Genomic DNA, 11,611 nt, shown 5'->3' with positions numbered 1-11,611 from the left:
CACCCGGCTTACTGTAGGTGTATAGGAGAGATCAATGTATAAGGAGTCCCGGCCATGGGAGTGACCACACTAGAGCGGGAGGGCAGCACAACATGCTCCTGTGCGGGGGACTCCCTCATATACACACAAAATCTCATGTGATCCAGTCCCCAAAACTTATAACAATTCTCCACAAGTCAAATATTAGGTATGAAAAGTTGTACATGAACTATCTGCAAGCCAATGACATAAGAGCGGACCCCCAGAACCCCTCCGACAGACCACCAAGGAGGACGCTGAACAACGGAAGGGGGGGAGGAAAGGGCGGAAGGGGGGGCGGAAGGGGGGGAGGGAAGGGCGGAAGGGGGGGGGGAGGAAAGGGCGGAAGGGGGGGGGGGGAGGAAAGGGCGGAAGGGGGGGAAGAAAGGGCGGAAGGGGGGGGAGGAAAGGGCGGAAGGGGGGGGGAGGAAAGGGCGGAAGGGGGGGGGGGTGGAAAGGGCGGAAGGGGGGGGGGTGGAAAGGGCGGAAGGGGGGGGGAGGAAAGGGCGGAAGAGGGGGGGGAGGAAAGGGCGGAAGGGGGGGGGAAGGGCGGAAGGGGGGGGGGAAGGGCGGAAGGGGGGGGGGGAGGAAAGGGCGGAAGGGGGGGGGGGAAGGGCGGAAGGGGGGGGAGGAAAGGGCGGAAGGGGGGGGGGAGGAAAGGGCGGAAGGGGGGGGAGGAAAGGGCGGAAGGGGGGGGAGGAAAGGGCGGAAGGGGGGGGGAGGAAAGGGCGGAAGGGGGGGGGGGAGGAAAGGGCGGAAGGGGGGGGGGAGGAAAGGGCGGAAGGGGGGGGGAGGAAAGGGCGGAAGGGGGGGGGGAGGAAAGGGCGGAAGGGGGGGGGGAGGAAAGGGCGGAAGGGGGGGGGAGGAAAGGGCGGAAGGGGGGGAGGAAAGGGCGGAAGGGGGGGGAGGAAAGGGCGGAAGGGGGGGGAGGAAAGGGCGGAAGGGGGGGGAGGAAAGGGCGGAAGGGGGGGGGGAGGAAAGGGCGGAAGGGGGGGAGGAAAGGGCGGAAGGGGGGGGAGGAAAGGGCGGAGGGGGGGGGGAGGAAAGGGCGGAAGGGGGGGGGGGAGGAAAGGGCGGAAGGGGGGGGGGGAAAGGGCGGAAGGGGGGGGGAAAGGGCGGAAGGGGGGGGGGGAAAGGGCGGAAGGGGGGGGGAGGAAAGGGCGGAAGGGGGGGGGAGGAAAGGGCGGAAGGGGGGGGGAGGAAAGGGCGGAAGGGGGGGGAGGAAAGGGCGGAAGGGGGGGGAGGAAAGGGCGGAAGGGGGGGGGAGGAAAGGGCGGAAGGGGGGAGGAAAGGGCGGAAGGGCGGGAGGGGGGGGAGGAAAGGGCGGGAGGGGGGGAGGAAAGGGCGGGAGGGGGGGGAGGAAAGGGCGGGAGGGGGGGGAGGAAAGGGCGGGAGGAAAGGGCGGAAAGGGCGGGAGGAAAGGGCGGAAGGGAGGAGGAAAAGAAAAAAAGAAAAAAGGAAGGCAATAAAGAAGGATTGATGGATGAAGAAAGAAGGGCGGACGGATGAAGAGGGCGGACGGACGGATAAAGAGGAAGGGCGGACGGACGGATAAAGAGGAAGGGCGGACGGACGGATAAAGAGGAAGGAAGCAAGGATGGATAAAGAGGAAGGAAGCAAGGATGGATAAAGAGGAAGTAAGCAAGGATGGATAAAGAGGAAGCAAGGATGGATAAAGAGGAAGGAAGCAAGGATGGATAAAGAGGAAGGAAGCAAGGATGGATAAAGAGGAAGGAAGCAAGGATGGATAAAGAGGAAGGAAGCAAGGATGGATAAAGAGGAAGGAAGCAAGGATGGATAAAGAGGAAGGAAGCAAGGATGGATAAAGAGGAAGGAAGCAAGGATGGATAAAGAGGAAGGAAGCAAGGATGGATAAAGAGGAAGGAAGCAAGGATGGATAAAGAGGAAGCAAGGATGGATAAAGAGGAAGGAAGCAAGGATGGATAAAGAGGAAGGAAGGATGGATAGAGGAAGGAAGCAAGGATGGATAAAGAGGAAGCAAGGATGGATAAAGAGGAAGGAAGGATGGATAAAGAGGAAGGAAGGATGGATAAAGAGGAAGGAAGGATGGATAAAGAGGAAGGAAGGATGGATAAAGAGGAAGGAAGGATGGATAAAGAAGAAGGAAGGATGGATAAAGAGGAAGGAAGGATGGATAAAGAGGAAGAAAGGATGGATGGATAAAGAAAGGATGGATAGATGGATGAAGCGGAAGGAAGGATAGATGGGTGGATGGATGAAGAGGAAGGATAGATGGAAAGGAAGGGCGAGAGGAGAGGAAGGGCGGGAGGAGAGGAAGGGCGGGAGGAGAGGAAAGGAAGGGCGGGAGGAGAGGAAAGGAAGGGCGGGAGGAGAGGAAAGGAAGGGCGGGAGGAGAGGAAAGGAAGGGCGGGAGGAGAGGAAAGGAAGGGCGGGGAGGAAGTTTGATGGAAGATGGAAAGACAGAAAGAAATGATGGAAGAGGCAGAATAGATAGGAAAGAAGAGAAAGTAAGAGAAAAAAAGAAAAAAGGTCAGAAGGAAAAAAAGCATATTGGAAGGAAAGAAAAAGAAAGACAATGAAGAGTTGCAAAGAGAGACAAAAAAGAAGGAAGTTTGGAAAGGAAAAGGAAGTGTGGAAGAAGGATGTAAGGAGGAAATGGATGGAACAAAGGGAAGAAGAAAAATTGAAAGAAAGGATGGAAGTAAAAGGACAGAACAGAAAAGGAAGGAATGAAGAACATGTTATTAGAAGAAAAAGAAAGAAGCGGAAAGGTTGGGGAAGCAGAAACGAAAAAGGAAACTGAAAGAAGGAAAAGATGGAAGAGAACGGACGAGAGAGGAAGGAAGAAGAGGAAGGAGGAAAGAGAAAGCAGCAAGTCACTAATAATCTGATGTCACATAACTGCCAGGACATGTGCAGCTGCACCGCGCCTCCACAGAATGAGCCCAGCATCACCACAGCTGCAGGGAGCACCGATGGGGGAGGCCGGGGGTGACCCTGGAGAGGCTGTGCCCCCCGCAACCTCCACCCCTAACAGATGTCACTGGCCCCATCCTGCTGGTGACACCCCAGAGACATGGGAGAATGAGCCCAGATCAGAGATCACCCAGGAGCTGAATGGCCCCCACAGGGCACAGAAGACACCCCCCCCACACCCCATGGGCACAGTGGATCCCCCCACACCCCATGGGCACAGTGGATCCACCCCCATGCCCCCAGGGGCACTGAGGACACCCCCATCCCCCCCAGGGGCACAGAGAACACCCCCATCCCCCCCAGGGGCACAGAGGACACCCCCATCCCCCCCAGGGGCACAGAGGACACCCCCATCCCCCCCAGGGGCACAGAGGACACCCCCATCCCCCCCAGGGGCACAGAGGACACCCCCATCCCCCCCAGGGGCACAGAGGACACCCCCATCCCCCCAGGGGCACATCACTGATGACATTGCAGTGCACAGCTCTGACCCCGGCTCCCGTCCCCCCTGATGACATCGCCCAGTGACCCCACTCCCGGAGCAGCGCCCCCTAGCAGCAGCACGGAGGAGACAGGTGACCCGGATCCGGGTGACTCACCCCAGTCGATGTAGTCGCTGATGTTCTTGTCGCGGCGCAGCGGGGAGCCGCAGCACTCGTCGTACAGGCAGAGCAGCGCGTCCAGCAGGCTCTCCACACTCATCCATCCCGGGGAGCCGCGCAGCCCCGGCCCGGACACCAGCAGCTGCTCCAGCCGCCGCAGCCGCACCTCCCCCGACATCTTCAGCCTCCTCGGCTCACCCGCCGGCTCCTCACCGCGCTGCGCAGCCGGCACCCGCCCGCCGGCTCACCCGCCGCCGCCCGGCCCCGCCCGCCATGTCCTGAGGGAAGAGAGAGGATGAGAGACCGCGGACACACAGGATCCTGCGGGCTCCGAGGGGAGAGGAGGAGGAGGAGGGGGAGGAGGAGAGACCGGGAGGAGGGGACGGAGGAGGAGACACGAGAGCAGCCGGGAAGATGGAGGCCGGAGGGAGAGTCACAGGGGCACGGAGAGAGAGAGAGGGGGACAGAGGAGGACAGAGAGACAGAGGAGGACAGACTGAGGGGGGCAGAGAAGGACAGAGAGAGAGGAGGACAGACAGGCAGGCAGGAGGACAGAGAGACAGAGGAGGACAGACAGGCAGGAGGACAGAGAGACAGAGGAGGACAGACTGAGGGGGGCAGAGAAGGACAGAGAGAGAGGAGGACAGACAGGCAGGCAGGAGGACAGAGAGACAGAGGAGGACAGAGAGAGAGGGGGGGACAGAGAAGGACAGACAGGCAGGAGGACAGAGAGACAGAGGAGGACAGACTGAGGGGGACAGAGAGAGAGAGGGGGGGACAGAGAGAGAGGGGGGGACAGAGGCAGAGGAGGAGAGACCGAGGGGGGATAGAGAGGCAGAAGAACAGAGGGTATAGAGGCAGAGGAGGACAGACAGGCAGGCAGGAGGACAGAGAGACAGAGGAGGACAGAGAGAGAGGGGGGGGGACAGAGAAGGACAGACAGGCAGGAGGACAGAGAGACAGAGGAGGACAGACTGAGGGGGACAGAGAGAGAGAGAGGGGGGGACAGAGAGAGAGAGAGGGGGACAGAGGCAGAGGAGGAGAGACCGAGGGGGGATAGAGAGGCAGAAGAACAGAGGGTATAGAGGCAGAGGAGGACAGACAGGCAGGAGAAGAGACAGAGGGGGGATGGAGAGGCAGAGGAGGACAGAGAGAGAGAGAGAGAGGGGGACAGAGGGGGGATGGAGAGGCAGAGGAGGACAGAGAGAGAGGGGGGACAGAGACAGAGGGGGGATGGAGAGGCAAAGGAGGACAGAGGGGACACAGAGGCAGAGGAGGACAGAGAGACAGGAGGAGAGACCAAGGGGGGATTGAGAGGCAGGAGAAGAGACAGGAGGACAGAGAGTCAGGGGGGACGGAGAGAGAGAGGGGGATGGAGAGGCAGGAGAAGAGACAGAGGGGACGGAGAGAGAGAGGGGACGCAGAGGCAAAGGAGGACTGAGAGACAGGAGGAGAGACCGAGGGGGGATGGAGAGGCAGAGGAAGATAGGCAGGAGAAGAGACAGAGGAGGACATAGTCAGAGGGAACGGATAGAGAGAGAGGGGGACAGAGGCAGGAGAAGAGACAGAGGTGACTGAGAGAGAGAGGGGAACACAGAGGCAAGGGAGGACAGCAAGACAGGAGGAGAGACCGAGGGGGATGGAGAGGCAGAGGACAGAGAGAGAGGGAGACACAGAGACAAAGGAGGACAGAAAGACAGGAGGAGAGACCGAGGGGGGATGGAGAGGCAGAGGACAGAGAGCGAGAGAGGGAGACACAGAGACAAAGGAGGACAGAAAGACAGGAGGAGAGACCGAGGGGGGATGGAGAGAGAGAGTCAGAGAGGGGCACAGGTAGGAGAAGAGACAGAGGAGGACATAGTCAGAGGGAACGGATAGAGAGAGAGGGGGACAGAGGCAGGAGAAGAGACAGAGAGGCAGGAGAAGAGACAGAATGGAGAGGCAGGAGAAGAGACAGAGGTGACTGAGAGAGAGAGGGGAACACAGAGGCAAGGGAGGACAGCAAGACAGGAGGAGAGACCGAGGGGGGATGGAGAGGCAGAGGACAGAGAGAGAGGGAGACACAGAGACAAAGGAGGACAGAAAGACAGGAGGAGAGACCGAGGGGGGATGGAGAGAGAGAGTCAGAGAGGGGCACAGGTAGGAGAAGAGACAGGCAGGAGGAGAGACAGAGGGGGGATGGAGAGGCAGAGGAGGACAGAGAGAGAGAGAGAGAGAGAGGGGGACAGAGGGGGGATGGAGAGGCAGAGGAGGACAGAGAGAGAGAGAGGGGGGGACAGAGACAGAGGGGGGATGGAGAGGCAAAGGAGGACAGAGGGGACACAGAGGCAGAGGAGGACAGAGAGACAGGAGGAGAGACCAAGGGGGGGATTGAGAGGCAGGAGAAGAGACAGGAGGACAGAGAGTCAGGGGGGACGGAGAGAGAGGGGGATGGAGAGGCAGGAGAAGAGACAGAGGGGACGGAGAGAGAGAGGGGACGCAGAGGCAAAGGAGGACTGAGAGACAGGAGGAGAGACCGAGGGGGGATGGAGAGGCAGAGGAAGATAGGCAGGAGAAGAGACAGAGGAGGACATAGTCAGAGGGAACGGATAGAGAGAGAGGGGAACACAGAGGCAGGAGAAGAGACAGAGGTGACTGAGAGAGAGAGGGGAACACAGAGGCAAGGGAGGACAGCAAGACAGGAGGAGAGACCGAGGGGGGATGGAGAGGCAGAGGACAGAGAGAGAGGGAGACACAGAGACAAAGGAGGACAGAAAGACAGGAGGAGAGACCGAGGGGGGATGGAGAGAGAGAGTCAGAGAGGGGCACAGGTAGGAGAAGAGACAGGCAGGAGGAGAGACAGAGGGGGGATGGAGAGGCAGGAGGACAGAGGGCATAGAGAGAGTGTCAGACACAGAGGCAGGAGGAGAGACAGATGGGGACAGAGAGGCAGGAGGAGGGACAAAGAGGCAGGAGGAGGGACAAAGAGGCAGGAGGAGGGACAGAGAGGCAGGAGGAGAGACAGAGAGGCAGGAGGAGAGACAGAGAGGCAGGAGGAGAGACAGAGAGGCAGGAGGAGAGACAGAGAGGCAGAAGTGAGAGAGGTGAACAGGGAGACAGAGGCAGGAGGAGAGACAAAGGGGGACAGAGAGGGCAGACAGGCAGGAGCGAAGACAGAAAGGGACAGAGAGAGGCATGAGGAGAGAAGGGGTCAGAGAGGCAGAAGGAGAGACAGGGGGGGATAGAGAGAGGCAGGAGGAGAGACAGGGGGATAGAGAGGCAGGAGGAGAGACAGAGGGGGGACAAAGAGAGGCAGGAAAAGAGACAGATAGATGGTGACAGAGCCAGACAGGATCAGAGAGGCAGGAGGGAGTGGCAGAGGGGACAGAGAGTCAGGAGGAAAGATAGAGAGAAGTAGAGGGGGACAGAGTCAGAATAAAGAGAGCGGCAGTAGGGAGAGAAGAGACAGAGAGAGGCAGAAAGCCTGATAGAGAAGACATCTAAAAGAGGAGCATGATAAAGAGGGTCTGATAGAGGGAGCGCACCCAGGACACAGGGGGAGAGAGGTATTGTTTAGAGAGACCAATAGAGATGGGTAGGGAGATAAAGAGCACATATATAGAAGAGAGACTGTCTATTATAGAGAGGGGAGGGATGGAAAACAGGCATACAAGAGAGAATCTCTAATAGAGAGAGAGACGACAGTGGACACAAGGAGATAGAGACTGATAGACGATGTCTAATAGAGAGCTAGTATAGAGAGGGGTCTGATAGCTAGAGGGGGAATACAACCAGGACATGGGAGAAAGTCAGGCTGTCTATAGAGAGACATAGGGAGACCCCTCACTCAGGACAGATGGCTGGAGATCGCCTGACGGAGAAAGACAGCGAGAGGATGACGTGATGGAGAGAGACTGTCTAATATAGAGAGTCAGATGTCAAATAGTATGTGTAATAGAAAAAAGAAGACTGTAATAGTCAGAAATGTCAAATCGAGAGACAGTCTAATAGAGGCAGACACTGTGTAATAAAGAGATGTAGAGGACAGCTAATGGAAGCTGTCTAATAGGAAGAGACAGAGATTGACAAGTGGACTGTCTATAGTGATACAGGTGTCTATGAGAGACTGACGATTCAATATAGACTTCTATGAGGAGACAGATGACATCTAGTAGAGACTTCAATAGAGAGAGACAGTGGATGACGTCTAATAGAGACATATACTGTCTGATAGGAAATCGCGGTCTAATACAGAGTTATGCGCTGTCTAAATGAGAGATTGTCTAGAGAGACTGAGACAAAAACAGTCTAATATCTGAGACTATTATACAGAAAAAGAGACTGCTCTAAAGAGAGATTTATACACAGTGAAGAGACTGCTCCATATAAGAGCAACAAAATAGTGGCCAGGGACAGATGGAGAGAGCGGAGGGTGACCGATAAGATGTAGGTAAATAATAGATAAGAGAATGACCCCTGATGGATGGAGAGCGGCCAAGGATAGGTAAGGAAGTGAGTAGGGACCGGTGGAGAGAGCAGCCAGTGATGGATGGAGAGAGCGGCCAGTGATGGATGGAGAGCGCGGCCAGTGATGGATGGAGAGCGCGGCCAGTGATGGATGGAGAGAGCGGCCAGTGATGGATGGAGAGAGCGGCCAGTGATGGATGGAGAGAGCGGCCAGTGATGGATGGAGAGAGCGGCCAGTGATGGATGGGGAGAGCGGCCAGTGATGGATGGAGAGAGCGGCCAGTGATGGATGGAGAGAGCGGCCAGTGATGGATGGAGAGAGCGGCCATTCCTGGATGGAGAGAGCGGCCAGTGATGGATGGAGAGAGCGGCCAGTGATGGATGGAGAGAGCGGCCAGTGATGGATGGAGAGAGCGGCCAGTGATGGATGGAGAGAGCGGCCAGTGATGGATGGAGAGAGCGGCCAGTGATGGATGGAGAGAGCGGCCAGTGATGGATGGAGAGAGCGGCCATTGCTGGATGGAGAGAGCGGCCATTGCTGGATGGAGAGAGCGGCCATTGCTGGATGGAGAGAGCGGCCAGTGATGGATGGAGGGAGCGGCCAGTAAGGGATGGCGAGAGCGGCCAGTGATGGATGGAGAGAGCGGCCAGTGATGGATGGAGAGAGCGGCCAGTGATGGATGGAGAGAGCAGCCAGTGATGGATGGAAAACGCGGCCAGTGATGGATGGAGAACGCGGCAAGTGATGGATGGAGAACGAGGCCAGTGATGGATGGAGAGAGCGGCCAGTGATGGATGGAGAGAGCGGCCAGTGATGGATGGAGAGAGTGGCCAGTGATGGGGGAGAGCAGCCAGTGATGGGGAGAGCGGCCAGTGATGGAGGGAACGTGCGGCCAGTGACGGATGGAGAGAGCGGCCAGTGATGGAGAGAGCAGCCAGTGATGGATGGAGAGAGCAGCCAGTGATGGATGGAGAGAGCGGCCAGTGATGGATGGAGAGAGCGGCCAGTGATGGATGGAGAGAGCGGCCAGTGATGGATGGAGAGAGCGGCCAGTGATGGATGGAGAGAGCGGCCAGTGATGGAGGAAGCGTGCGGCCAGTGATGGATGGAGAGAGCGGCCAGTGATGGATGGAGAGAGCGGCCAGTGATGGATGGAGAGAGCAGCCAGTGTTGGATGGAGAGAGCGGCCAGTGATGGATGGAGAGAGCGGCCAGTGTTGGATGGAGAGAGCGGCCAGTGTTGGATGGAGAGAGCGGCCAGTGTTGGATGGAGAGAGCGGCCAGTGTTGGATGGAGAGAGCGGCCAGTGTTTGATGGAGAGAGCGACCAGTGTTTGATGGAGAGAGCGGCCAGTGTTTGATGGAGAGAGCGGCCAGTGTTGGATGGAGAGAGCGGCCAGTGTTGGATGGAGAGAGCGGCCAGTGATGGATGGAGAGAGCGGCCAGTGATGGAAGAAAAACGCGGCCAGTGATGGATTGAGAACACGGCAAGTGATGGATGGAGAGAGCGGCCAGTGATGGAAGAAAAACGCGGCCAGTGATGGATTGAGAACACGGCAAGTGATGGATGGAGAGAGCGGCCAGTGATGGATGGAGGGAGTGGCCAGTGATGGATGGAGAGAGCAGCCAGTGATGGATGGAGAACGCGGCAAGTGATGGATGGAGAACGCGGCAAGTGATGGATGGAGAGGGCGGCCAGTGATGGATGGAGAGAGCGGCCAGTGATGGATGGAGAGAGCGGCCAGTGATGGATGGAGAGAGCGGCCAGTAAGGGATGGAGGGAGCGGCCAGTGATGGATGGAGAGAGCGGCCAGTGATGGATGGAGAGAGCGGCCAGTGATGGATGGAGAGGGCGGCCAGTGATGGATGGAGAGAGCGGCCAGTGATGGATGGAGAGAGCGGCCAGTGATGGATGGAGAGAGCGGCCAGTAAGGGATGGAGGGAGCGGCCAGTGATGGAGGGATAGAGCGGCCAGTGATGGAGGGAGAGAGCGGCCAGTGATGGATGGAGAGAGCGGCCAGTGATGGATGGAGAGAGCGGCCAGTGATGGATGGAGAGAGCGGCCAGTGATGGAGGGAGAGAGCGGCCAGTGATGGATGGAGAGAGCGGCCAGTGATGGATGGAGAGAGCGGCCAGTGATGGATGGAGAGAGCGGCCAGTGATGGATGGAGAGAGCGGCCAGTGATGGATGGAGGAGCGGCCAGTAAGGGATGGAGGGAGCGGCCAGTGATGGATGGAGAGAGCGGCCAGTGATGGATGGAGAGAGCGGCCAGTGATGGATGGCGAGAGCGGCCAGTGATGGATGGCGAGAGCGGCCAGTGATGGATGGCGAGAGCGGCCAGTGATGGATGGCGAGAGCGGCCAGTGATGGATGGCGAGAGCGGCCAGTGATGGATGAAGAGAGCGGCCAGTGATGGATGAAGAGAGCGGCCAGTGATGGAGGGAGAGAGCGGCCAGTGATGGATGTAGAGAGCGGCCAGTGATGGATGGAGAGAGCGGCCAGTGATGGATGGAGAGAGCGGCCAGTGATGGATGGAGAGAGTGGCCAATGATGGATGGAGAGAGCGGCCAGTGATGGATGTAGAGAGCGGCCAGTGATGGATGGAGAGAGCGGCCAGTGATGGATGGAGAGAGCGGCCAGTGATGGATGGAGAGAGCGGCCAATGATGGATGGAGAGAGCGGCCAGTGATGGATGGAGAGAGCGGCCAGTAAGGGATGGGGAGAGCGGCTAGTGATGGATGGAGAGGGCAGCCAGTGATGGATGGAGAGAGCGGCCAGTGATGGATGGAGAGAGCGGCCAGTGATGGATGGAGAGAGCGGCCAGTGATGGATGGAGAGAGCGGCCAGTAAGGGATGGGGAGAGCGGCTAGTGATGGATGGAGAGGGCGGCCAGTGATGGATGGAGAGGGCGGCCAGTGATGGATGGAGGGAGCGGCCAGTGATGGATGGAGAAAGCGGCCAGTGATGGATGGAGAGAGCTGCCAGTGATGGAGGGAGAGAGCGGCCAGTGATGGAGGGATAGAGCGGCCAGTGATGGAGGGAGAGAGCGGCCAGTGATGGATGGCGAGAGCGGCCAGTGATGGATGGCGAGAGCGGCCAGTGATGGATGGAGAGAGCGGCCAGTGATGGATGGAGAGAGCGGCCAGTGATGGATGGAGAGGGCGGCCAGTGATGGATGGAGAGAGCGGCCAGTGATGGATGGAGAGAGCGGCCAGTGATGGATGGAGAGAGCGGCCAGTGATGGATGGAGAGAGCGGCCAGTGATGGATGGAGAGAGCGGCCAGTGATGGATGGAGAGTGCGGCCAGTGATGGATGGAGAGTGCGGCCAGTGATGGATGGAGAGTGCGGCCAGTGATGGAGGGAGAGAGCGGCCAGTGATGGATGGAGAGAGCGGCCAGTGATGGATGGAGGAGCGGCCAGTGATGGTGGGAGAGAGCGGCCAGTGATGGAGGGAGAGAGCGGCCAGTGATGGATGGAGAGGGCGGCCAGTGATGGATGGAGAGAGCGGCCAGTGATGGAGGGATAGAGCGGCCAGTGATGGATGGAGAGAGCGGCCAGTGATGGATGGAGAGAGCGGCCAGTGATG

At 58.7% G+C, this 11,611-nt stretch overlaps 1 protein-coding gene across 1 annotated transcript in view; it reads right to left on the bottom strand.

The window, feature by feature from the left end:
* CDC42BPA (CDC42 binding protein kinase alpha) overlaps positions 1-3,923 on the bottom strand; it is a 165,393-nt gene extending 161,470 nt beyond the window's left edge. Inside the window, 1 exon segment of the mRNA XM_075341427.1 lies at positions 3,576-3,923. Within this exon segment, the coding sequence (XP_075197542.1) occupies positions 3,576-3,756 (181 nt within the window). The 5' untranslated portion in view covers positions 3,757-3,923.
* Positions 3,924-11,611: the final 7,688 nt, after the last annotated feature.

This window comes from Anomaloglossus baeobatrachus, chromosome 3, assembly GCF_048569485.1.
Source record: "Anomaloglossus baeobatrachus isolate aAnoBae1 chromosome 3, aAnoBae1.hap1, whole genome shotgun sequence".
NCBI classification, from domain to species: domain Eukaryota; kingdom Metazoa; phylum Chordata; class Amphibia; order Anura; family Aromobatidae; genus Anomaloglossus; species Anomaloglossus baeobatrachus.
The sequence above is the reverse complement of the archived record's forward strand: the minus strand, read 5'-3'. Positions and strand labels throughout refer to the sequence as shown.